Source organism: Myotis nattereri (genome assembly GCF_964212035.1).
Source record: "Myotis nattereri genome assembly, chromosome: 12".
NCBI lineage: Eukaryota > Metazoa > Chordata > Mammalia > Chiroptera > Vespertilionidae > Myotis > Myotis nattereri.
In genome coordinates this window covers 54,348,554-54,372,195 of record NC_138087.1, presented here as the reverse complement: position 1 = coordinate 54,372,195, position 23,642 = coordinate 54,348,554, and the positions used below count along the sequence as shown (strand labels likewise).

The 23,642-nt window shown below is 45.6% G+C and overlaps 1 protein-coding gene and 1 pseudogene across 2 annotated transcripts in view; both read right to left on the bottom strand.

Annotated features, from left to right (window-relative positions):
- Window positions 1-10,768, bottom strand: part of RECK (reversion inducing cysteine rich protein with kazal motifs) — a 66,523-nt gene extending 55,755 nt beyond the window's left edge. The window contains exon 1 of the mRNA XM_081103664.1: window positions 9,336-10,768. Within this exon, the coding sequence (XP_080959790.1) occupies window positions 9,336-9,435 (100 nt within the window). The 5' untranslated portion in view covers window positions 9,436-10,768. The remainder of the gene's footprint in view (window positions 1-9,335) is intronic.
- A 6,275-nt stretch (window positions 10,769-17,043) lies between these two features.
- LOC308527729 (cerebellar degeneration-related protein 2-like) lies at window positions 17,044-20,156 on the bottom strand (annotated as a pseudogene). The gene is made up of 4 exons: window positions 20,111-20,156; window positions 19,160-19,273; window positions 18,648-19,088; window positions 17,044-18,336 (listed from the first exon to the last, which is right to left on the bottom strand). The product of its transcript is annotated as a cerebellar degeneration-related protein 2-like (transcript).
- Between the last annotated feature and the right edge of the window lie 3,486 nt (window positions 20,157-23,642).

The following is a 23,642-nucleotide window of genomic DNA, read 5'->3' as shown; positions in this document are numbered from 1 at the left end:
GTCAGTTTGCCAAATATCAAATTAGAGAAAAGAAAAAATGTTGCTGAACAGCATTATGGGCCCAGAAAAATTCATAAATTGGCTATACAGATAATCAGGAGGGGTGTGTTACTATTCTAGAGCAGTGATTTTCAACCCTCTTCATCTAATGGCACACATAAACTAATTACTAAAATCCTGTGGCACATCAAAAATATATATATTTTGCTGATCTGAAAAAAAAATGGCACAATTTTTTAAAGATTTTAAAAAATTGATTATTAGAGAGAGAGGAAGGAAGAGGGAAAGAGAAACATGAATGTGAGAGGAAAACATCAATCAGCAGCCTCCCACATGTCCCCTACCGAGAATGGAGCCCACAACTCAGACATGTGCTCTGACCAAGGAATCTAACCAGCAACCCTTCTGGCAACCCTTCCGTACACAGGATAATGCCCAACCAACTGAATCACACAGGCCAGGGTGGCAAAATTTTGATTTATTCACAGTAGACAACTATTGTGTTGGCTGTTGTCATTTTTTAATTTGACAATCTAAGGGAAGAGAGGTCAGTGCCCTGACTAAATAGTCAGGTATTGCATTTTTTTAAAAATATATTTTTATTGATTTCAGAGAGGAAGGGAGAGGGAGAGATAGAAACATCAATGATGAGAGGGAATCATTGATTGGCTGCTTCCTACATGCTCCCCTACTGGGGATTGAGCCCATAATCTAGGCATGGGCCCTTGACCAGAATCGAACCCTGACCTCCTGGTTCACGGTCGATGCTCAACCATTGAGCCACACCGGCCAGGCAGGTATTGCATATTTTAAAAATTCTTGTGGCACACCAGTGTGCCTGCTGTGGAACGCCAAAGTGAACATCAATGCTCTAGTCTAACATAAAGGTCACATGAGGGCAGAAAATCCAGCTGATCATGAGCAATGATACATAGCTCAGGATAACATATGGTCCCAATAAGCAGAGGCTTAGCAAAAAGTAAACAATCAGGCAGACAAGAGTCTGATTTGGGCCTAGGGATTTCTGAAAAAGTTTCTTAGAGGAAAGGTCTAAAGAACAGAGACACAAAATGTGTTATAATTAAAACTTCAATAACAATGGAAGGTTTTATTTAAAATATAAATATAAAAAGCCTATTTTTTCCTACTTAAAGGTGAAGGTGAAATTTATAGTGGAGTGACTCCCCCAAGTTAAAATTTTGAAATAACTTTTTTTTCTTTTAATTAAGAAAAGAAGAAAAGGCCTGACCAGGTGGCTCAGTTGGTTGCAGCGTCGTCCTGTACACCAAAAGGTTTCAGGTTTGATTATCAGTCAGGACAATACCTAGGTTGCTGGTTCAGTCCCTGGTCGGGGTGTAGATGGGAGATAACTGATCAACATCCCCCCTCTTCCTCTCTCTCTAAAATCAAAAAAATATTTCCTCAGGTGAGGATTTAAAAAAATGACCTATGCTCTCACTGTCCTGCTGGAACCTATGTTAACATTTTGACATATTTTCTTTTAGTCTTTCCAAATGCCTGATATTTCTGACAAAACAGGGTAAAAGAGGTCAGCCTGAAGTTTTCTGGCAATAACTCCCTTCCCCCTCACAATCAAGCATTCCTCTATAATAGTACATTTCCTCCCTGGAGAAAACTGCCACCCTCCCTTGAACAGTCTAGGGAACCTATGCTCCATCACATTTTCCACACTCTATTCTTAACTTTAACCATTATTATGTTGGTACACATTTCTTCCTCTGGGACAACAAAAAGTTATTAGAATCTTTAATAACGCATATTTTTCAAGACATAAATGTCTACAAATAGGCATCAATTCATATGTCTTCATTAAGAATGGGGAGAAGGGTTTCAAATGTAATTAATGTGGCAATTAAAGTTCTTTGTGCTTTTTAGAGCTATTAAATGGATTAATTGGGTCAGTCAACTATTATAGTACAAAAAACTCTCCAAGGCCTAATGTTTTATACAAAAGACAATGAATTCCGGAAATTTGTGTTTATAATTTGATTCTAATCTAATTTCTTAGTCTTTAAGAAAAACACTTATTCTCACAAAATGGAATTGAACAAATAAAGGTAAATCAAAATAAAAATTGATATTGATATAATGAAAATAGTGTTATTCTCATTAAAGACATAAGAATGAATGTCTTATTTTGCATTCTTATTCCAAGAGTCTGTAATTATAAAATTAATAGACAAAAAACTGATACTAAAGGCCATGTATCTTGTGTTTAAGAAGGTATTAGTGTAACCCAGAACTATGCAAGCCAAATTATCCAATAATTAGAAACATCAAAGTTTGGCCGCTGGTTTGGGCCACATGTGTACTAAAGATAGGCAAGTAAGCAGGAAGCACATGCTCCAGCCACAAGGGAAAAATGCAACTTCTAAGACCAACCAGCATTTAAAAAAATAAATACACACCCTAATTTAAACTAAAATATTCATAGAATTATAGGATTTTTGAAGTTAAAAGAGAATTTGCCACAGAAGCCTCTCAAAAGCTATAATTCAATTTGGTTAATGAAAAACCATGCTTGTTTTCTTTTCTAAAGAAAATAAAGATTCTCTCTAATTAATGCCTTCCTAAAAAATTACTAAAACCGAACATATGTATTCCAAACTATTGATGGGGAAAAACTATATCTGAGCTGATACTAGAAAAAGGTCATTCTAAATAAAAAAGACATGTTAATAAAAAATCTGTTCTTTAAAAAAAATAAAAAAATTTTAAAAAAAAGGCCCTAACCGGTTTGGCTCAGTGGATAGAGCGTCAGCCTGTGGCCTGAAAGGTCCCAGGTTCAATTCCAGTCAAGGACATGTACCTTGGTTGCAGGCACATCCCCAGTAGGAGATGTGCAGGAGGCAGCTGATCGATGTTTCTAACTCTCTATCCCTCTCCCTTCCTCTCTGTAAAAAAATCAATAAAATAAAAAATAAAAAATCTGTTCTTACTCTTAGTCAAATTTTTATTTCCAAAACAGTCTGGAAATGGACAATTACTTTAAAAATGTTTAAATGACAACTGCAACTTTAATTTATAAATGCATTATTGCAATTGTTGCATTTATCCCTTTAATATACGTGTGTGTGTATATGTGTGTATATATACATATAGATATAGATATATATAGATACATAGATATATAGATATAGATATATATCAACAGCCAATGAAGAACCGAACAGTAAAAACAGTAAAATGATTATCCATATACCCAACTACCTGGATTCAATATTACTAACATCTTATCATCTTGTTGTACTGCTTTACCTATCTATCTGGACAGATATTCTATTTCTTTCTGAATCACTTGCAAGTTACAGATAAACTTCTCCATTGCTTGCCTTATATTGCACTGCTGCAAAAACCAATTACAGACAGTCCTTGGGTTACGTTGGACTCGACACGTCGTTTTATGGTTACATCACCATCTCCCATTTATTTATAAAAAAAAAAGTTCCGTCATTTCAACGTATGTACATATGTGCTTTATGTTTTTTGTTATTTATTTACCACAAGTAAAGGTCAGGAATTGTTATCTTTCTTTTAAATTTTTTTTTTTATTGTTTCACTTCATTACTGCTATGTATGTGCTCCATGTGAGCGACGTAGGTGCTTATGTAGGTGGGTTCCGACTTACGGCAAAAATCGCGATACGTCGCGCTGTAGGAACAGATCTCCGACGTAACCCGAGGACCTACTGTATATTCATTTAATTCTATTACCGATATGACTGCCAGATTATTATTATTTTTTTGTTAATCCTCACCCAAGGATATTTTTCCATTGACTTTTTAGGGAGAGTTGAAGAGAGAGGGAAAGACAGAGAGAAACATTGATGAGAGAAATACACTGATTGGTTGACTCCTGCATGAGCCCCAACAAGGGCCCAGCTGGGGAGGAGCCTGCAACCAAGGTACATGCCCTTGACCAGAATCAAACCCGGGGCCCTTGGGTCCACAGGCCGATGCTCTATCCACTGAACCAAACCAGCTAGGGCCAGATTAATTTTTTAATAGCCCTTTCATTTTATTACTCTTCTAATCAAGAGCCTATAATGGCTTCCTGCTTTTCTAATTCTAAATTTTGCAAATCTTCTAACTTTTCCTGCCCTGACATTCTATTATTTCTTAACAAGGAAAGCCGACATTTACCTTGAACACGGCTTTCTGCCTGAAATGCTCAAGTGCCCTCTCCTGCTGACCTAACTTAGTGAGCCTTTCTTTCCAACAAATCCAAGCCATGTTGGGGTTTTTTTTGGTTTTTTTTTCTTGGCTATTTAAAGCCCTACTATTCTAGTCAGGACTAGAAACTTTAACTTAACTCTTCTCTCATCATTTCATGTTTGTACTTATGGTATCCCCAGACTGGCTGTAAACTTCTTGTACCCATTTAGCACAGTGCTCAGCTCAAAAATTTGTATTCATTGGTTATTGAGTAATACTTTTCTACTTATAAAATGCCTTTGTATTAGGGAAAAAAGTACAAAAAGTTGTATTTCTCTCACTGTACCACTTCAGTACCACATTTCATATGGTCACCAACCCATAATTTAACAAACATCTTCTGAGTTTGGCCTAAGTCAAAAGATAAATTTGATCCCAATCATATACTTAGTTAGGCACAGAGGTATGCAACCAGTTGGTGGTGGGCTCTGCAGCCATAAGGTCAAGAAGAGATGGGTGGGAAAAATTGAAGTTTCATGGTGGTGCAGTTAAAAGAAGAAGCTGGTTGGTGGAGAGTAGGAAATACAAGAGATGCATGAGACAGAACCAATCAGAGGTACAGAGAGACTGTCTCCAAAAGGAGTCTTGACTCCTGGCAGTCCTGTAGTTTCCAAAATAGTCTCTGAGGTTGTGTTGTGCTGAATTTTTTACCCTTGGATTTCTATGTGCTCCCCTCTTAGAGGCCACATAACTAATCCCCTAATCCTGAGCCGCCTTGGTTTCTGTTCCTAAGGACAGCACCTTCATGTCTTCAGATCTTGGTTCTGAACTTTACCTTCTAAAAGAGGCCTCTCGTCATCACTATGTAAAGAACCACTCTCTCTCTACTCACAGAATTCTCTATGTTATCATCTGGTTTCCTTCATAGCATCCTTATCACTACTAGAAATCATCTTATTTATCTGTTGATTGTCTATCTCTCCGTGTAGAGGGCCACCTGGGAAGCACCTAGGCATTTTCTTATAATTATTGTCAGCTGAACTCAGAGCATAGGCAGAGCCACTTCCTGGGAACATGCTTCCCCAATAAGGCTGGACATGTTAATCAGGCAGGGGCGGAACTAGATATGTAAATCTAGGCCTTTAAAATAAACCTGCTGTGTAGCTCAGCCCGCTTTTGCCGCCTCTCCATCAGAGAGGATGGCGCCCACCTGGCCCCAGCTTAAAATCTATTTCTGCATCTTGGTCTTTCTTTAATTTCTTAATCCCCAGCTCCTCCACTCAGCAAATGGACTGTTTCCTTCTCCATGCGGGACATGGAGAAGAGAGAAACAGGCCACCACATCTCCGCTCCTAGAATGTAAGCTCCTCAAGAACATCAATCCCACACGTAGAAGAGTACCTGACATATAGTGAGCAGTAAGCACTCAATAAATAAATATATTTTGAATAAACACCTGTAGTATCTGTTTTGCTCTTTTAAAACCCACATTTTTAATATATAAAAAAACACCTCTTGATATTATTCTACTTTTTTCCATAAGTGGCACATGGTGGAAAGTATGATTAATGAAAGGTTGCCTAAATCTATGGATATAAGACAGGAACTTTTAGCAGTATACCAGAATAAACTGTCATATCTGGTCTATCACCAACTCTAGCTCTTTCTGCAGTGTGTGGGCCAAGATACTTCTTTGGAAATAAAATCTGCTTCTTATTACTTTCCTCCAGATAGCCGTTTGCTTTTTCTAACTTAAAATTTATTACATTCTTTTTCAGGATTCTGGATTGACTATTATATAATTCCTCAAATGTCAACTTATTGAAACCTAGCCCGTAATTTTGCTCTTCGCCTCTTTTGTTCTGTAACAAAACATCTTAAATAGAAACAGAGTTATTATCAGGCGCATGACAGATCCACTGCATTTTAAGGTCCCATCCCATCCTTCAAAGGGAACACTAGAAGTGTGTGTTGGGGTGCAGGGGGCGGTGGGAGGACAGGGGTGGAAGGAAAGTGCACTGGAATGGGAAGTGTGGCATTACTCCAATGTAGAGGGTGTGGCCAAACTTCCCAAGAGATGATAATCATTGAGCAAGTAATATCACTCTCTCACCTCGACACCCTCCCCAGAATAGGAATGAAAATCTGTGTCAGAACAGATAAGACTTGTAAAATCTTATACCAGAGTAAACAGGCGTATCCAATCTTGAACGGGGAAAGGACAGGGGAAAGAGCAGGAATATAAGCTCAGCCTTCACTGAAATACAATTTAATACTGTGTTCTCAACTTTTGCTTAGGATTGAAGAACATTTTCCACACTTTCTGCAGATACACAGAGGAAGCTTTTGTCCATTGTAGTACTCAATGGCCTTTATGTAAAGAAACAGGTAATAAATGTTTCCTAGAATTTAGTACAAGGGACAAATCTCACATTTAGATCAAACTGAAATTTTTCTTTTTAATCAAACAATGCAAACTCTATGCTGTCATGGACTTTTAGAGTTGGAAGGGCCTTTAGAAATCATCTAGCCCAGGTGCTAAGAAGGGAAAAGAGTTCTAGAAGCAAACGAGTTTTTATATTTCTACTAGAGGCCCAGTACACGAAATTCATGCACTGTGTGTGTGAGTGTGGGGGGTCCCCTCATCCCGGCCTGCGCCCTCTCACAGTCCGGGATCCCTCTCACAGTCTTGGACCCCTCGGTCCTTATTGCCCACCTGCTCGCTGCTCCTAGCGCTGCCAGGGATGTGGGAGACACTCCCGCTGCCACCACCACTGCCAAATGGCTCGCCAGCTGTGAGCTCGGCTTCTGGCTGAGCAGCACTCCACCTGTGGGAGCTCACTGACCACCAGGGGGCAGCTCCTGCATTGAGCGTCTGCCCCCTGGTGGTCAGTGTGCATCATAGCGACCAGTCCTTCTGCCGGTTGTTCCGCTGTTCAGTCGATTTGCATATTAGGGTTTTATTATATAGGAGGATAATAATTTTATTGATATAAATCATGATAAATTGATTAAACAAGGCCATTAGACTGAGGTGGCTTTACTGCTTTCCTTAGTAGCCTACTTAAGCAATCCAAACCCTAACCTTATAATACCTTAAGGCTAAGGAATTGAAACCTAAGGACAATCAATCACAAACAGCCACCTAGGCTTTCCTGAATAAGGTATCCACTTAAACTATCGCCAAACAAATAATGTCTCTGCTTTGCTTCCACCTCTTCTCTATGGAAGTCTTTCTGCTGAACTCCTGTCATGTCCTGTTTGGTGCTGCCCATTTGAATCATTTGTTGCTCAAATGAACTCTTAAATTTTTAATGTCTCACTTTAGATAGTAACAATCACGTAACACAAAATCCTCCTTTTACAATTAAGTTGTTTTTAGTATATTCATGGAGTTGTGCAACTATCACCACAATCTAACTTTAGAACACTTTCATTACCCTAAAGAAAATCCCATATTCATTAGCACTCATTTGCCCATTCCCCCAGCAAACAAGTTTCTTTACCACAGGAATCCCTGGACCCTTTCAAGGGATTCTAACAAGCTTTTTGAATTTATAAGAAAGGGGGTACAATGTGCAGCGTTTCCCAAACTCATTCAATAGCTAACATCTCAGTGCTTACTATATGCTATTCTAAATGCTTTTCGTGTATTACCTCAATTCCCACACCAAAAATTTATTATATATGGCTCTATATATATATAATAAAAGACTGAGGCTAAGTAACCTGTTCAAGTATTCTTAACTACTCCACTCTACTACTCTACAATCAACCACAGAACCAACTAGTTGTGAGATGAGAATGAACCATGGGCCATAACTTTGGAAAAACTTTAGTTCAGTATCTTTAACTTAATGAGACAAATGAGGCCCGGAAAGGTAAGCTGATTTAGCAAGAATACAAAGCATTCTCTCTCTCTCTCTCTCTCTCTCTCTCTCTCTCTCTCTCTCTCTCTCTTTCTCATTTGATTTCCATCTAATTGACAGCTAAATTTAGAACCCAATGCAATGAACTAATCCCAGGTTCCTGACTTAATTCTCTCCCTTCTTTAAAGACTTTCTTTGCCTAAAAAAAACACCACAACCCCTCCAAGCTTTAACACTGTAAGCTGTCGGGGCTGGTGTTGCTCTTTCCCGGTGCAAGCTCTCGCGGTCAACGATGCACCCGCTCCACCCCTTTTGCACGTACAGTGCCTCGCTGGTACAGTGCCTCGCTGGTACAGTGCCTCGCTGGTACAGTGCCTCGCTGGTACAGTGCCTCGCTGGTACAGTGCCTCGCTGGAGGACCGGTCAGTTCTCCTCCACCCGAGGCGGAGGTCAGCTCCCTCCCTCTGTGCACCCACAGCCCTTCATCTGCTCTGGACACTCCTGCCTTGCATTCCACAGCTTGTGTCCTGCTGTATGCACCCCACTTTCTAGCCAGAGAACTACTGGGGGGCAGGCAGGTATTCGCATCAACTCCTAAAGCCCAGCAAAGGAGACGCAGTAAGCCCTGACCACTTTCCTCGCCACTTCTGGTTTAATTCCTCCGGAGCCAGAACCGAAAGGAACCGAAGTCCAAAACTCTGCTCCAGCCTGCCAGCCCCCGGAGAGCGAGGCTGCCTGATGGTTTAGCGTTTCCAGCCGGAGCCCGGCGCCCGCAGCGCCATCGGGTCAGAAGGCTTGGCCCCTTCTCCTCTGGGACTTGGGCCCGTCCACGCTCGCCGCCCGAGGTCTGCCTTTCGGAACCCGGCGAGGGTCCAGTCACAACAACGGGTCAGGGCGGCGGTGGGCTGGCTGCACCTCCCAGACCCGTCCAACCCTCGCGACGATCCGCGGCGAAGGCATTTCACGCTTTTCGGGACAGACCCCCGAGTCTGGTGAGCAGATAAGGGACGAACTGGGATGCCCGGTGGGGTGGGTGACAGAGCAAGGCCTCGAACCTGCGTCCCCGCTCCCGGCTCAGCAGACCTTTGGGGCGGGGAAGGCGACGGTGGAGCGGGGTCCGCGCTCGTCCCGCCCCGGAACCCCTCCCCGCCGGCTGGGACCTCCGGCCCTGGGTCACCGGACTCGGCCGGGTCTGGGGGTCGCGCGCCCCCCCTCCCAGCCCCGCGCCATCTTGGAGCGCTGAGGCGGCCGCCCCGGCCCGCCCCGAACCGCCGCTCCAGCAGTCACTCACCCGCACTGCCCGGGGCCAGGCCCCCTGCCACCTCCGCGACTCCCGCCACGGCCAGGAGAAGCGGCAGGGCAGCGAGCGGAGAGGCCCGGACGGTCGCCATGTCCCGGCCCGGAGGTCCGCAGCCGCGGGATGCTCGGACCCAGCCCGGCCGCCGCCGCCGCTGCTCGCGGAGGCCCCGCCCCGGCGCCCTGGGCCTTTGCTGATTGGCTGCGGCGTGACCAAGCCCCGCCCCTCGGTCTGAAGGCGTTTCCAAAACCTGCGGGGGGCGGGACGTGCCCGCGACCCCGGCTCTTTGTTACGGCCCAGCTGGGAGTCGGCTTCCGCAGCGGAGACCCCCTGCTGCACCTCCCGGGGGAGTCAGAGGATGTCGGAGCTGGAGGCCCTTAGGACACCTCTGCCGCCTCCCGGGGTTTGCAGATAAGGTCGCGGAGGCTCAGAGAGAGGACCGACCTGCCCGAGATCACACCGCAAGCCCTTTCATGAGAACCAAAGCCTGAGAACTAAGACGAAGTCCAAGGCTGAGCCAGAGTAACTTATCCTTCTCGCGGACCCTCCATAATCTCTCTCTTTTTTTAAAATAAATATACTTTATTGATTTTTTAGAGAGAGGAAGGGAGAGGGATAGAGAGTTAGAAACATGGATCAGCTGCCTCCTGCACACTCCCTACTGTGCCCGCAACCAAGGTGCATGCCCTTGACCAGAATCGAACCTGGGACCCTTCCGTCTGCAGGCCAACGCTCTATCCACTGAGCCAAGCCGGTTAGGGCCCTCCATAATCTCTTGATATCCTTTCTGCTCAGACACTGCCTCACGCTCAAAGAAGGCGTGTCACCCAGGACAACGCGGCCTCCCCTACCGTCTGAGGTTCTCTGCCGCAGACACGGCCGGTGACAAGGGCCCAAGGCACAGACTCCCCCCGAAGTTCTTTGACGTGTGTGGCTTCCATGTGTCATTGATGCCTCATCCTATCAGGAAAAGGTTGGGGAGGAATGCTTATGTATCTAGATATGGAGAGCCTCGAAGGTCAGGTTTAGACTGTAAGACACAGTTTGGAGGTGGGTCCCCACTTCACCCCTCACCTCTCCTTCCCCGCAGTGACTGGCGGGGGAATGTTTGAAAGGGTACAGTGGCTAGCAAAGCACTCACTCTCTCGCTCTGGGTCTTCCTCTCTCAGTTCCCGAGTTAATACCTTTTCCCTCTCCCTTCCCTTAAAAACAACAACAACAAAACATAACCAGAGTTAAACATTTTAAATCCTTTAATATCGTTAAATATGCAGTGTTTACATTTCCCTTATTGTCTCATAATCTCCTTCCCCAGTTTTTCAAACAAAGCCCATATATTGAAGTTGGTTTGTACGTCTTTAGGTCTCTTTTATACCGATGGTCTCTCCACAGTTTACAAAAGGACAACATGAATAAATTATGATAATCTTCCTAAAGCATCTGCTCTGATGGCAACTCTCTTGCTTCAAACTCTCTGAGAGGCCACCTTTTTTCTTACAGGATAGAATGATGTACGATTGTTGAACATGGGGCCAGAGGTTCTTAGCAATTGGACCCTGAAACAGCTTTTTCCACTTCATCTTCACGCCCTGCCTGCACCCCTGCCATCGTCCTCTCAGAACCTCCTATCTTGTTCCAGACCTCTTCACTGCTTTCACCCCTTTCACAACATGTATCTCCTCTGCCCAGAATTCCCCAATTCTTGTGGTAACCTGGCTCAGCTGAGGGAACTCAGATGGTTGCTCTGGGCCCAACTGGGCCCTAGAACAGTGGTTCTCAACCGTGGCTGCACGTTAGAATCACCTGGAAATCTTTTTAAAATCCTGATTTCTGGGCCTCATCCTCCGGAAATTCTTTCTTTGTTATGGGGTGGGGCCACATTAGTAACAAAGAAACAGAATTTCCCGAGGATGAGGCCCAGAAATCAGGATTTTAAAAAGATTCCCAGGCGATCCTAATGTGCAGCTAAGGTTGAGAACCACTGCCCTAGAAGGACCTGAGCAGAAAGAGGGCTCGTGTAAAATGACTGACACATCTTGCTTTACCTTGAACTGTCCTGGTTTTAAAACTGCAAGTCCTATGTCCCAGGAACTTCATTAGTCCCAGGCAAAATGGGACAGTTGGCCTCCTTACTTCTGTACACCTCAGAAAATGTCATAAGGGAAGCCTATAAGGGGGTTTCCATATAGAAAAATGGAGTCAATAGGTCATTGATACCACTCCCAAGGTAATTCAATAGGTGAACTGATTGCTATAAGCCGTGGAGATGGGTCATTCGACCATTGCTCCCTGTATTAGCTTCCTAGGCTGCCAGAACAACGTGACACAATCTGGGTGGCTTAAACAACAGAAATTAATGTCTCAAAGTTCTTGAAATGTATGTCTCTAAGTTCTTGAAACCAGAGTCAGAGATCAAAGTGTTGGCAGGGTCGGTTCCTTTGAGAGCTGTGAGGAAATATCTGATTCATGCCTCTCCTAGCTTCGTTGGTTGCTGACAGTCTTTGGCATTCCTTGACTTGTGGATGCATCATCTTGGTCTCTGCTTTCATGTTCATGTGGGATCCTCTTGTGCGTATGTGTCCATCCAAATTTCTGCTTTTATAAGGACACCAGTCATATTGACTTAGGGGGCCCACCCTGCTCCAGGATGACTCATCTTAACTAAATACATCTGTGATAATCCCTATTTCTAAATAGGGTCACGTTCTGAGGAACTGGGGGTTAGGAATTCAGCATATGAATTTGGGGAGGGCAGCACACAATTCAACTCATAGCAGTAGCAAATGAAAGACCATCCACCTACCCCTTCAGAAATCATTGACTCTGAAAGAGACACTGAAGAAGGAAAAAAAGGATAAAGGATTGGCCAGTTGCTGTTCAAAGATTCTAAGTTCCCCAGTAACAGTAGTTGAGCTCACCTCAGTTGACTCACAGAAGTGATACCTGAAGTCTTATGCACAAAGAGAATGCTTGAATACTTGAAAATCTCATAGCTATAGAATCAGAAATGACTTTATTTCCAGGTAACGCTCATGAGATATGGCAGCAAAGTTGCTCTGGATGAATCAAACAATGTAATTAAGCTGAGGGGCTCTGTTAGTAGAGACAATTTCTCTACTACCAAGGTGTGTAATTGGGACAGACATGTTAGGAGAATGACTAAATCTGAGTTGTGGAGACACTAAGTGGAAGCTGCTTAAGATCCTCCCACCCCGAATGATGGCTGACCAGCTCCTATATCCTGGGGGAAGTCGGAAAATAGGGAGACTGAGGTACTTCTTGGCCAAGCATTCTGTGGTTCAATATCTGGATCATTAACCCTCCTGTAAAGGGAGCCAATAAGCAGATGGGACCTGGAGACTCTATTGACCATTATTGCCCATTGAGGCAAATAGCTGGACACTGGCCTCAGGCACGGTCAATGGGCTTGAACAAATAGCACATCCATTTTAGATTATCTTGCTGTTTTGTGGTGAAGCCAATAGCTTATTTCCAGTTTCCCTCCATTAAGACAATCAGATCAGGTAGCTTTCCCACGAGATAGAAAGCAGAAATGTAATTTACTAGCAGTGGAAAGAGCATGGGCTTCCGAGACACCCGAGTCCAAATTGCACTCGACACTAGCTAGCTGTGTGACCATGGGCAAAGCCTTTCGACTTCTCTTTCCTTTCCTTTTATCTTCGACTTCTTGAGAAGATTAAAAAAGACATTGTAAATGTGTCTCACATTCCCGTAAAACTAAAACTTGACATATGCACAAGTTTACTCAATGTTCATGCAACTGCACAAAATTTTATATGCAACACATGGACTTTAATAGAACAGAATTTGGCCTTTATAAACTAGCTTACACATCAAGTCACATTTATAATGTGGCATGATTATTGTGTGGTCAGCTACATGTTCACTTGTTGTTGTGCAATTGGTTGTGACACCATGAGGAGAACACGCACCAAGCAGATGATTCTGAGCCTCTCCCGACACTTGATTGAGAACAGTGCACATGTGTACTGCCTGGTACAATTATAAGCAAGCAGATGTGCATGGGCCCGGATTAAAGAAAAGATCCGCACAGAACTACACTTTTTCTAATCAAGGACACATTTAAAGAAGATAAAATAAATGCACGGGAAACGGCATGAAAAAATTTATTCTGAGGACTATTCAAGAGGCAGTCACTTCACCCCACCAGGAGATCAAGGTTCCATTCCCAGGTAGGGCACATACCCGGGTTGTGGGCTCCATCCCCAGTGGGGGCAGCCAATCAATGATTCTCTCTCATTATTGATGTTTCTCTTTCTCCCTCTCCCTTCCTCTCTGAAATAAAAAAAAAAAAAAGAAAGAAAGAAAAAAAAAGGGCAATCACTTAAACAAAACATGATGGTAACCTCTAGAGCAGCGGTTCTCAACCTGTGGGTCACGACCCCTTTGGCAGTCAAATGACCCTTTCACAGGGGTCGCCTAAGACCATCCTGCATATCAGATATTTACATTATGATTCATAACAGCAGCAACATTACAGTTATGAAGTAGCAACAAAAATAATTTTATGATTGGGTCACAACATGAGACACTGTATTTAAAGGGCCAGAAGGTTGAGAACCACTGCAGGGTGTGAAAAATTAAAACAGAACAAGTTTGTGTGTGTCTGTTGTCTTACTACATATTAAAAGCTATTTAGAATATCTATATTTAGGTTTCTCAAATCAAACTCTTGAGAAACCTCCATTTGGGAAGACTGAGTTTTGCTCGATCAGCCTATCCTTATTCAAGAGTTGTTTTTACAATGTATGCTTGAACATGTCTGTTTCAATTCTGATACCTCCTTTCACGCTCTCTTCCACAGCTGGAATAAATATGTCATTCTGTTCTTTTTTAGCTTTTTGTAATCATGATGATGTTTTGTGTTTAATTCTAATTCATCTGAAGTTTATGGTAACGTATGGTGTGATGTATGGATCAAAGGCAAACCTTCATTAGATTTAATATTGTTGCTGTCCCACTATTTATTTATTTATTTATTTTTTAAATATATTTTATTGATTTTTTTACAGAGAGGAAGGGAGAGAGATAGAGAGTTAGAAACATCGATGAGAGAGAAACATCGATCAGCTGCCTCCTGCACATCTCCCACTGGGGATATGCCCGCAACCCAGGTACATGCCCCTGACCGGAATCGAACCTGGGACCCTTCAGTCCGCAGGCCGACGCTCTATCCACTGAGCCAAACTGGTTTCGGCATGTCCCACTATTTATTAAAAAGTGTTTTCTTCTTTGTGCTATTAATTTTGATCTGACATGTACATATTAACTTTGAATAGTTGGAATTTTCTGTTATCTTTGATACCACTGATTTTACAAAATTTAAACAATAGTGGTGTATAGTTTAGTAGTTGTTACTTCATAAGTTCAAATCTGATAGGAAGAAGCTAACATTGTTACCTTCAAAAGAGCCTTGTATTGTTCAATTGTTCTTCACTAGCAATGCATGTAGTTCAGTAGAGTCTTGGGGAATTATAAACACTAAATAACTATGTTTTTAAGCCCAGGTTTCCTATTGGCCTTCCCTCAGACATAGCAAAATACAAATTTTTGGGAATAAGCATATTAAAGAAGTTCTGTTTGTTACAATTTGAGAGCTTCCACAGTAGAAATTGAGGTCATTTTTATTGTATTTCTCCTTCTAAGCTCTGGCCAATCACTCTGCCTTACTTTATATTCACATAACACAATTTTTTTTATTGACTCCATCTGTCATGTCTAGAATTGTGTTTGTTCCAATTTTTTTGATACTACTGTAAATATGGTATTATTCCTGTTATTTTTTTTCTGTCTATTGATGATATGTAGAAACACAATTGATTTTCAAGAAGGTATTTCTATCTCCTTCACTTTTCTGAACTCATATTACTGCTAATAGTTTTCTGGTTAATTTTTAGAAACACAAGAATAGTGTTTTCTGCAAAATTCGACAGTATTTCTTCCTTTGCTATATGCATGCCTCTTATTTTGCATTTGAGCACATTTTTATATCTACTTGCACTTGTGCATTTTAGAGCTACTTGGACAGGAATGCATGGTTTCTAGTCTAGCATGTAAGAAGCTTGGAGTGGCCACTCTGTGTTAGCAAGTACAAAGATGAACATGCTGGTAAAGCAACAATTCTTCTCAGAGCCGTAAAAGAAGTGAGGTCAGAGGGCAAACTGCTGCCCTAGCATTGGAGAGGCCAGACTGGGTTGCTGATGCCTGAGGACTTGGCACCCAGCAGGGACTCCCACGCAGGCGTTGCTTCCCTGCCTCTTCCTTCAGTCCCTCAGCCCTTCCAGGACCTGCTGCTCAAAGTGTGGCCTGCAGAGCAGCAGCATAGGCATCACCTGGGAACAGGTGAGAGTTGTAGAATCTCCAATCCCACCTCAGATTCACTGAGTCCGAATCTGCATTTTCACAGCATCCTCAAGGTGATTCACGAGCACATTGAATGCAATTCAAGAAGCTCTGGTCGCGGGAGCCTGCAGAAATGTCCACCAGATGGCAGGATTGCAGCAGGCATTGGCAGCAGAGCCACAATCGGCACCAAGCCTCCTTTGAATAGTACCGTAAAGGGCACTAGAAGCTTGGAGCCATCGCCCATGAACTGTGGAAAGCACGAATGGGAGAGCGAGCCCAGAGGAGAACCCTATTCAGTGAGTGGCAGGTTGTGGCATGTGAGCCGTGAATGCCCCCTTCTCTGGGCTTACCCCAGGTGTTTCCACATGCATTGTCTAGGGCAGTGGTTCTCCACCTTCTGGCCCTTCAAATACAGTTCCTCATGTTGTGACCCAACCATAAAATTATTTTCGTTGCTACTTCATAACTGTAATGTTGCTACTGTTATGAATCTTAATGTAAATATCTGATATGCAGGATGGTCTTAGGCGACCCCTGTGAAAGGGTCGTTCGACCGCCAAAGGGGTCGCGACCCACAGGTTGAGAACCGCTGGTCTAGTGAGAGGGATGGCGTGATACATCTCATTTTTACAGACAAGGAAATCGAGGCCCAGACACTCAGCCGAGCACTCGGCAGTGGCAAATGGTGTTGGAGACAGAATTGGAAGGCAGGTCTCTGGCTGCCTGGCCTAAGCTGCGAGCACCTCTAGACAGACATGGCTCAGGTGCTGACTGGAGCCACCTGCCTACCCCACTCCTTTCTTCCCCACCCAGCTGCTCTTTGAACAGCTATCTTATTTTCTTTGGGAGGGCTAGAAACAGCTGTTGTAATAATTCAGTTCGGAATGTTAATGGGCTTTCCACCATATGAAGGGTATTGGACTTAGCCTTCAAGGGAACAAAGCATCAGGTGTAATTTGGAACTAACAGGATCAGCCCTGGTCCCCAGAGGGTCCTCCGGGAATTTTGATGCTCCTGAGTCTAGGGCCAGTGCCAGCTGTGAGCCTCTGACTCTTCCATCAGCTTTCATCCCAACCTATTTACTTTTGCTGTTTTCATTATAAGAACGAAGATTCACTTGCACAAGCTCAAGTAAAATTTTTTTTCTCTGATTTTTTTTCCCTAAGAATTCATTTGTATTAATTAGGGAAATCACATAGAATTCAAGAATAGAAGTCCTTTTTTTCTTCATTTTCAAAGGTAGTTTTATTTGGTTTTTAGAAAAATATATGCAATTACTGGGTTAATACTGTTTCTTTGGATCAGACCCCTACTTTCTCCCGAACGGTCTTCTTCACGAATCCACAGTCTCCAACAGTGCTTGGGGACAGCTCAAGTTGGCGGCTGACTTCCACATTTTCCAGAAACAGGGAGGCAGCAGGGGCTGCCTGCGTGTAGTTTGTTTCCCTTGCCCTTTCCCAATGCAGTAGGCACTGTGCATGTGAGTATGGAAGCGCCAGGCCCACCTCTCCGGGAGCACAGCCCTGCCCTCAGGGCTTCTGGGGCTTCTCAGGGAAGAGCAGCAGAAGGAGTGGCAGCCAGAGGCCAGTGTGTCAGGGGAGGGACTTACTGCGGGGCTTAAAGGGACCTGGGTTAGGAAACTGGTACCAGGAGCCATCCTCTTTCCTCACTGCACACACACACTTGCTAAGTAAGCAAAGCCGTGAGCAGCTTCAGGCTTCAGGGGTCTACAGACACAGGTCTGAGGGAGAGAGGGGTGATGGGAGATAGGAAATGAGCAGGGGAGCTGGGGGCCCCATTAAGGAGAGGGGAGAGGGCGGTATTTCCCCCTCTGCTTGTCGACCTGCTTCCTCTTTTGGATGCAGCTTAAGATCTCCTTAAAGAGCGCTTTGTATCTGGGAGGGGGTGTGCTGGTGCTGGTGCTGGTGCTGGCACCCGCGGGGGGTGGGGCCCTGGCAGCGGGGGCCCTGGCCGGAGCCCTGGCAATCGGCACAGCCTTGTGGGACAGTGAGTCCCGCTTCTGCTGCTGACACTCCTTCAGCGGCTCCTCGGACCTGGCCTTCAGGGCGCTATTCTGTGTGTCGAGTTCCTGCAGCCGGGACACACCGCTCTGCTTCACAGCCTTGGCCTTCGGGATGCAGGTCCCCTCGTGGCTCTGGCCGCCGTCCCCGCCCGCCAAGCTGCTCAGCACCGTCTCGCTGCTGCGGCTGCGGCTGCGCTGGAGGGGCTCCGGGAGGGGCCTCCGCTGGGCCTCGGGCACCGCCAGGGGCATCTCGTCCAGCAGGCTCCGGCCGGGCTTTCTGAACGGGGCCCATAGGGAGTCGGGCACCAGCTTTTCGATCCCAGGCACGAAGACACGCTCCGCCTGCAGCACCCGCCGCAATTCAGCCACCGCGGCCTCCAGCTCCAGCGCCCGGGCCCGGTAGGCGCTGGCGGCCCGCAGCTGCCGCTCCAGCTGCTCGTTCTCCTCCAGCACGAGCCCGAACTGCTCCTCCAGGGCCCCCCCCCCCCTCTGCTGCTCCAGGGCCGCCCGCCTCTGCTGCTCCAGGGCCCCCCGCCTCTGCTGCTCCAGGGCCCCCCGCCTCTGCTGCTCCAGGGCCCCCCGCCTCTGCTCCTCCAGGGCCCCCCGCCTCTGCTGCTCCAGGGCCCCCCGCCTCTGCTGCTCCAGGGCCCCCCGCCTCTGCTGCTCCAGGGCCCCCCGCCTCTGCTGCTCCAGGGCCCCCCGCCTCTGCTGCTCCAGGGCCCCCCGCCTCTGCTCCTCCAGGGCCCCCCGCCTCTGCTGCTCCAGGGCCGCCCGCCTCTGCTGCTCCAGGGCCGCCCGCCTCTGCTGCTCCAGGGCCCCCCGCCTCTGCTGCTCCAGGGCCCCCCGCCTCTGCTGCTCCAGGGCCCCCCGCCTCTGCTGCTCCAGGGCCCCCCCGCCTCTGCTGCTCCAGGGCCCCCCCGCCTCTGCTGCTCCAGGCTCAGCTGCGCCAGCAGCGTCCTCACAGCCTCCGACAGCAGCTTATTTTCTTCCGTGCAGGGGCTGGGCTGACCTGGCAAGGAAGCGAGCTTTTCTGCAAACACGTGGCCACACACGCAGTGTTGGCGTAGGTCACACAGCTCTCTCCCACCCGGGAAGCCGGGGGCGGACTTCGGGCCATGCTTCCCCTGGCTCCTCCCCGCTTGGCTACATGACTCCAGCTCCTCCACTCGGCTCTGGAGGCGGTGGACGCTGGCTTTCAGGCTTCCGACCAATTCCATCACACCCAGGAACATCTGGTGGGCGGCCTCGTTGCCCGCAACAAGCTGCTGGTTGGCTTCATCCAGCTCCCTGGTTAGGACAACGAGGTACTCATGGACCTTCGATCGCTGCTCCTGCACCTGCGGCGGGCGCTCCATCTGCTCGGTCAGATCCTCCGTCTCCTGCGGCTGCTCCCGACGGTTGTGTGCACCTGCTGGAGGGAGTCCTCCGCCTCGGTTCCGACCCAGTGATGTCTTCCCAAGCTCGGCAGCAAGTTGGAGATCCTGCTGGAGGTCCTAGCGGTCGCACCAGGGCTCGTCCTCTGCTGGGGTCCAACCCCAGCGGGTCCAGGGGTCCCCAAAGGTGTGGACGGAGTCGGCGAAGAAGGAATGACACGGAGACAGTGTTCAGTTGATCAGCAGCCTAGCCAGGATCTCCAGCCAGGATCTCCAGCCAAGTTCTGGTCTGGATCTCCAGAGAGGTTCTGTTCAGGATCTCCAGCCAGGTTCTGTGTCCATGTTCTCTTGCTAGGTTCTCCAGGTTCTCCAGCCAGGTTCTGTAGCCATGTTCCCTCACTAGGTTCTCCAGCCAGGTTCTGTCCAGGTTCTCCAGCCAGGTTCAGTCACCAGGTTCTAGTCAGGTTCTCTTGCCAATTTCTGTAGTCAGGTTCAGTCCAGGATCTTTTGCCATGTTCCCTCGCTAGGTTCTGTCTCTAGGTTCTGAGGCCAGTTTCTGTCCAGGATCTTTTGCCATGTTCTCTCCAGCGAAGTTCTTCTGTCTCTAGAGAATGTTCTGTGTAGGTTCTGTGCCAATTTCTGTCTCTCTCTCTGTCTTGCTACATCTGTAGTTATACCAGTTGATTCAATCCTATCAATCTCTATTACAAAGGTTAGGGCGTTTCTTATCTCCATTCCAGGGAGTAAAGATTATGTAGCTTAAGCATGATTGTTCATAGTTAAAGTGATTAATTACCCGCCTGGCACTTAGTTAAGAGGTTTTATTCCCTCCCTAACTTCAGGGGAAAATCCCTACCTGGGGAAACAACCTTTCTCAGAGACCTTGGTTAAAACGCATAGTGCCTAGAAGGTGAGCAAACATATTAAGAACAGTATGCCATATATGCCAGGTCCCTTGAAACAGCAAGCATGGACCGGCTCCCGGCAGTCCTCCTTCTTCTCAAACGCCTCCACCACGTTTCCCGCCAGCATCTCGGCCGGCCGCGTCTCCCAGGGGCTCTGGCCCCCGCCGCCGTCCCGCCTCAGCCTCTGCCTGGGATGCTCTGCCGGCCGCTCAGCCTTCAGCCAGAGCCGCCGGTTCGGTCCGCCTCGCGCCGCCCAACAACCCCCAACGGCCGACACCGGGCGGGAGCGCCCCAGCTAGAGCCTGGGCCCAGCCCCTCCAAGAACAGAAGTCTTCACAGAACTGAGGCTAATTGAGCCTGAACAACGTGTGCCCAGACTATAAAGAAATTTAAAACATGTTTGGGGGCCTTGGCCGGATGGCTCAGTGGGTTGGAGCGTCATCTCATTCACCAAAATGTTGCGGGGTGGGTTCTGAGTCAGGGCACACACCTAGGTTGTGGGTTTGATCTCCGGTGGGGGCGCATGCAGGAGGCATCCCATTGATGTTTCTCACGGCGAGGATTAAAGAATTGGGGAGGAAGCAAAGGGTTATAAAAATCTTCATTTCCAACCCTGTTGTTATTATTTTTTCTTTGTTTTTTAAAATCCTCACCCAAGGATATTTTTTCCATTGATTATTTTTTTTTTTTTTTTGAGAGAGAGAATGGAAAGGAGGGAGGAGGGGGAGAGAGAGAAAAATAAAAAACATTGCCGTGAGAGACATGCAACAGAGGTACATGCCGTTCGTTAACCAGGAATCGAACCCAAGACCTTTCTCTCCTTAGGCTGTGGCTCTAACCATGCAGCCAAACCGGCCAGGTCCCCAACCCTCTTATTAATCATTAATAAGACTTGCTTTAACCACATTATTAACAGCGAATTAGATGAAGTGGAGACCACAGAACAAAGATAAATGCAGAGACCCCACCCAGGAGCCCCAGACCCACCCTGTGTCCTGTTGCTCACCCCTTCCTGGGCTATAACCACTTCTCGTTTCAGAGCAGAGGCCCCACCCACCTCTGGGTAGCATGGAGGCTGGGACTGTGGTCAACTCAGGCCCACATGGAACTTTCTCCAGGATGGATCACATGTTAGGTTATAAAACAAGTCTTAACAGATTTAAGTATGAATGAATTCATACCAAGTATCTTTTCTGAACACAATGGAATGAAACTAAAAATCAATAGCAGAAGGAAAGCTGGAAAATTCACAAGTATGTGGAAATTAACACACTCATGAACACCCATTGGGTCAAAGAAAAAAAATCACAAAGGAAATTAGAAAATAAATACATCCAGACAAATAATCTCACACCACAATGCACCAAAACCTATGGGATGCAGCAGAAGCAGCCCGTCAGAGACAGCTCACTCCAACAGCTAAAACTGACACGCTGCTGATAACGGTCTTATTGCAATCTTCGACTAATCGGAGCTAGATTAAAACCTCCTCAGATTACCTCGCCAAGGGTTACACAAATGTACTGGGGTAAATAAAAGCAAGGGAGGCAATTTTAAATCTTTTTCTCAGTTAAAATAGAGGCTAATATGCAGTGTGGTGCCCATGGGCTCCTTTTATAGAGAGGAAATACTTGAAAACATTTCTGGATATTAGCTTATCAGACATGGTTGTGAGAGATTTTGGTTTATTCATGCATTCTTTTCACAACAGGAAGTCAAAATGTGGGAAATGACTGATTGAAGCAAAGGTCTGCGTACAGGAAATAACTGAGTTATGTTAGTAAATTGTGGGAGAAAGCTTAAATTGGGCCGCCATAAATCAATGCATTGTTATTAATGCTTTCCCATTTCAATTATAAAACACAAAGACAAAGACACAAGTATGTGCACACACATATATACAGTATGGGGCAAAAGTAGGTTTACAGTTCATACAGAAAATAATCCAGTAATAAATAATACAAGAATACACTCAGTGTTTTACACACTCACACTGTAAACCTAATTTTTCCCTATGCTGTACACCATTCTTAAAAGAGATGCCATTTTCAATACACAGATTTTTTTCTGACATTTTAGATAATACAATTACATTAGTGGGTATTATGGATTCCAAATGTCTTTTCCCCCCCAATCAAATAGGTTTTAAATATATAGAAAGCAATAGAAAATGAATATAACTTTGGAGGCACCTATCAACCAGTAAGGGGAGGGAGCTGATTTTTAAAAAAAATTTATCTTTATTGTTGAGAGTATTACAGATGTCTCTCTTTTTTCCCCCTATAAACCCTTTGCGGCGGGAGCTGATTTAACATGGGGATGAGGAAGGAAGAGGGAGAAAAGAAAAAGAGAAAACAACCTCCTATATATTGATAATAGTTAAAGGACCTAGATTTGGTAATTAACAGACTTTTACCAATATAAATTTAAGAGGATTAAAATAATCTCTGTAATACAGTAAACGCATACTATTTCAATATGTTCCTTGGGTGTAGGAGAAAGTCGTGGACTTAGGGCTCCAGGAGCTACGCTGCTCCCAAGGCCAGTCTTACCTGTGCCACTGGTGGTAAGGAGTAACTGTTACTGCTGGCCTCTTATTAGTTGTGGAATTAAGAATGATTTTTGCATTTGCTTCCCCACAGTCTTTTTGGGGTTTCATCACAGTGTGGCGTTCATGGAGTGTGTGCTGGGTGGATGTAACTGCCATCCAGGTGGCACATCAGCTGCATGGATGAAAGTTGGGGAGCTGCTGGCACCCAGTCATGTAGCTCTCTAGTAACTGCTGCAGTGAGGGGGCATATCTGCCTCTGAGCTTCTCTGCACTGACAATACAGAGGAGAATACGGCCAGCCGGTGTGACTCCGAGATTGAGCATCGATCTATGAACCAGGAGGCCATGGTTTGATTCCCAATCAGGGCATATGCCTGGGTTGCTCAATCCCCAGTATGGGGCGTGGAGGAGGCAGCTGATCAATAATTCTCTCTCATCACTGATGTTCCTCTCTCTCTCTCTCTCTCTCTCTCTCTCTCTCTCTCTCTCTCTCTCTCCCCCTCTCTGAAATCAATAAAAATATATTTTTTAAAAAGAGGAGAATATGGTGAATGACAAGATTCCATTAGATCAAAACCAAGCAGATGCTCAAGATAAGTCATGCTAATATATGAGTGGCGTGCCTGTCATGGTGCTAATGATCGCTAATATATATTGAGGCAGATGACATTTTTTAATTGATCCCTGTATCATATAGAGCAAAGGTCTTTGGAATGAGACCAGAGCAGAACAGAGTAAGCAGCAGTTCTACACAGGGAAATACAATAGACTCTAAGGCCCTGTACTACTCATATTTTTGTTTATTTCTTTGACCACATCTGTAACTCTTTATAGCTATTCATCAAGTTCTGGTATCAGAGGATTTAAGATTTGGGCAGCAAAATATAGCTATTATACAATACAGCGTAGTTTTGTATGAAGCCAACAAACTAATCAGTAGTGCCAGAAATGAAAAGGCTCTTTCCACTGATAGCCAAGGACCTTCCTGGGTTACCATTTTCCCACAAGTACAATGAGGGCTTTGGAGGTCTTGCATTCTGACAGTCTGGGAAACTGTGACAG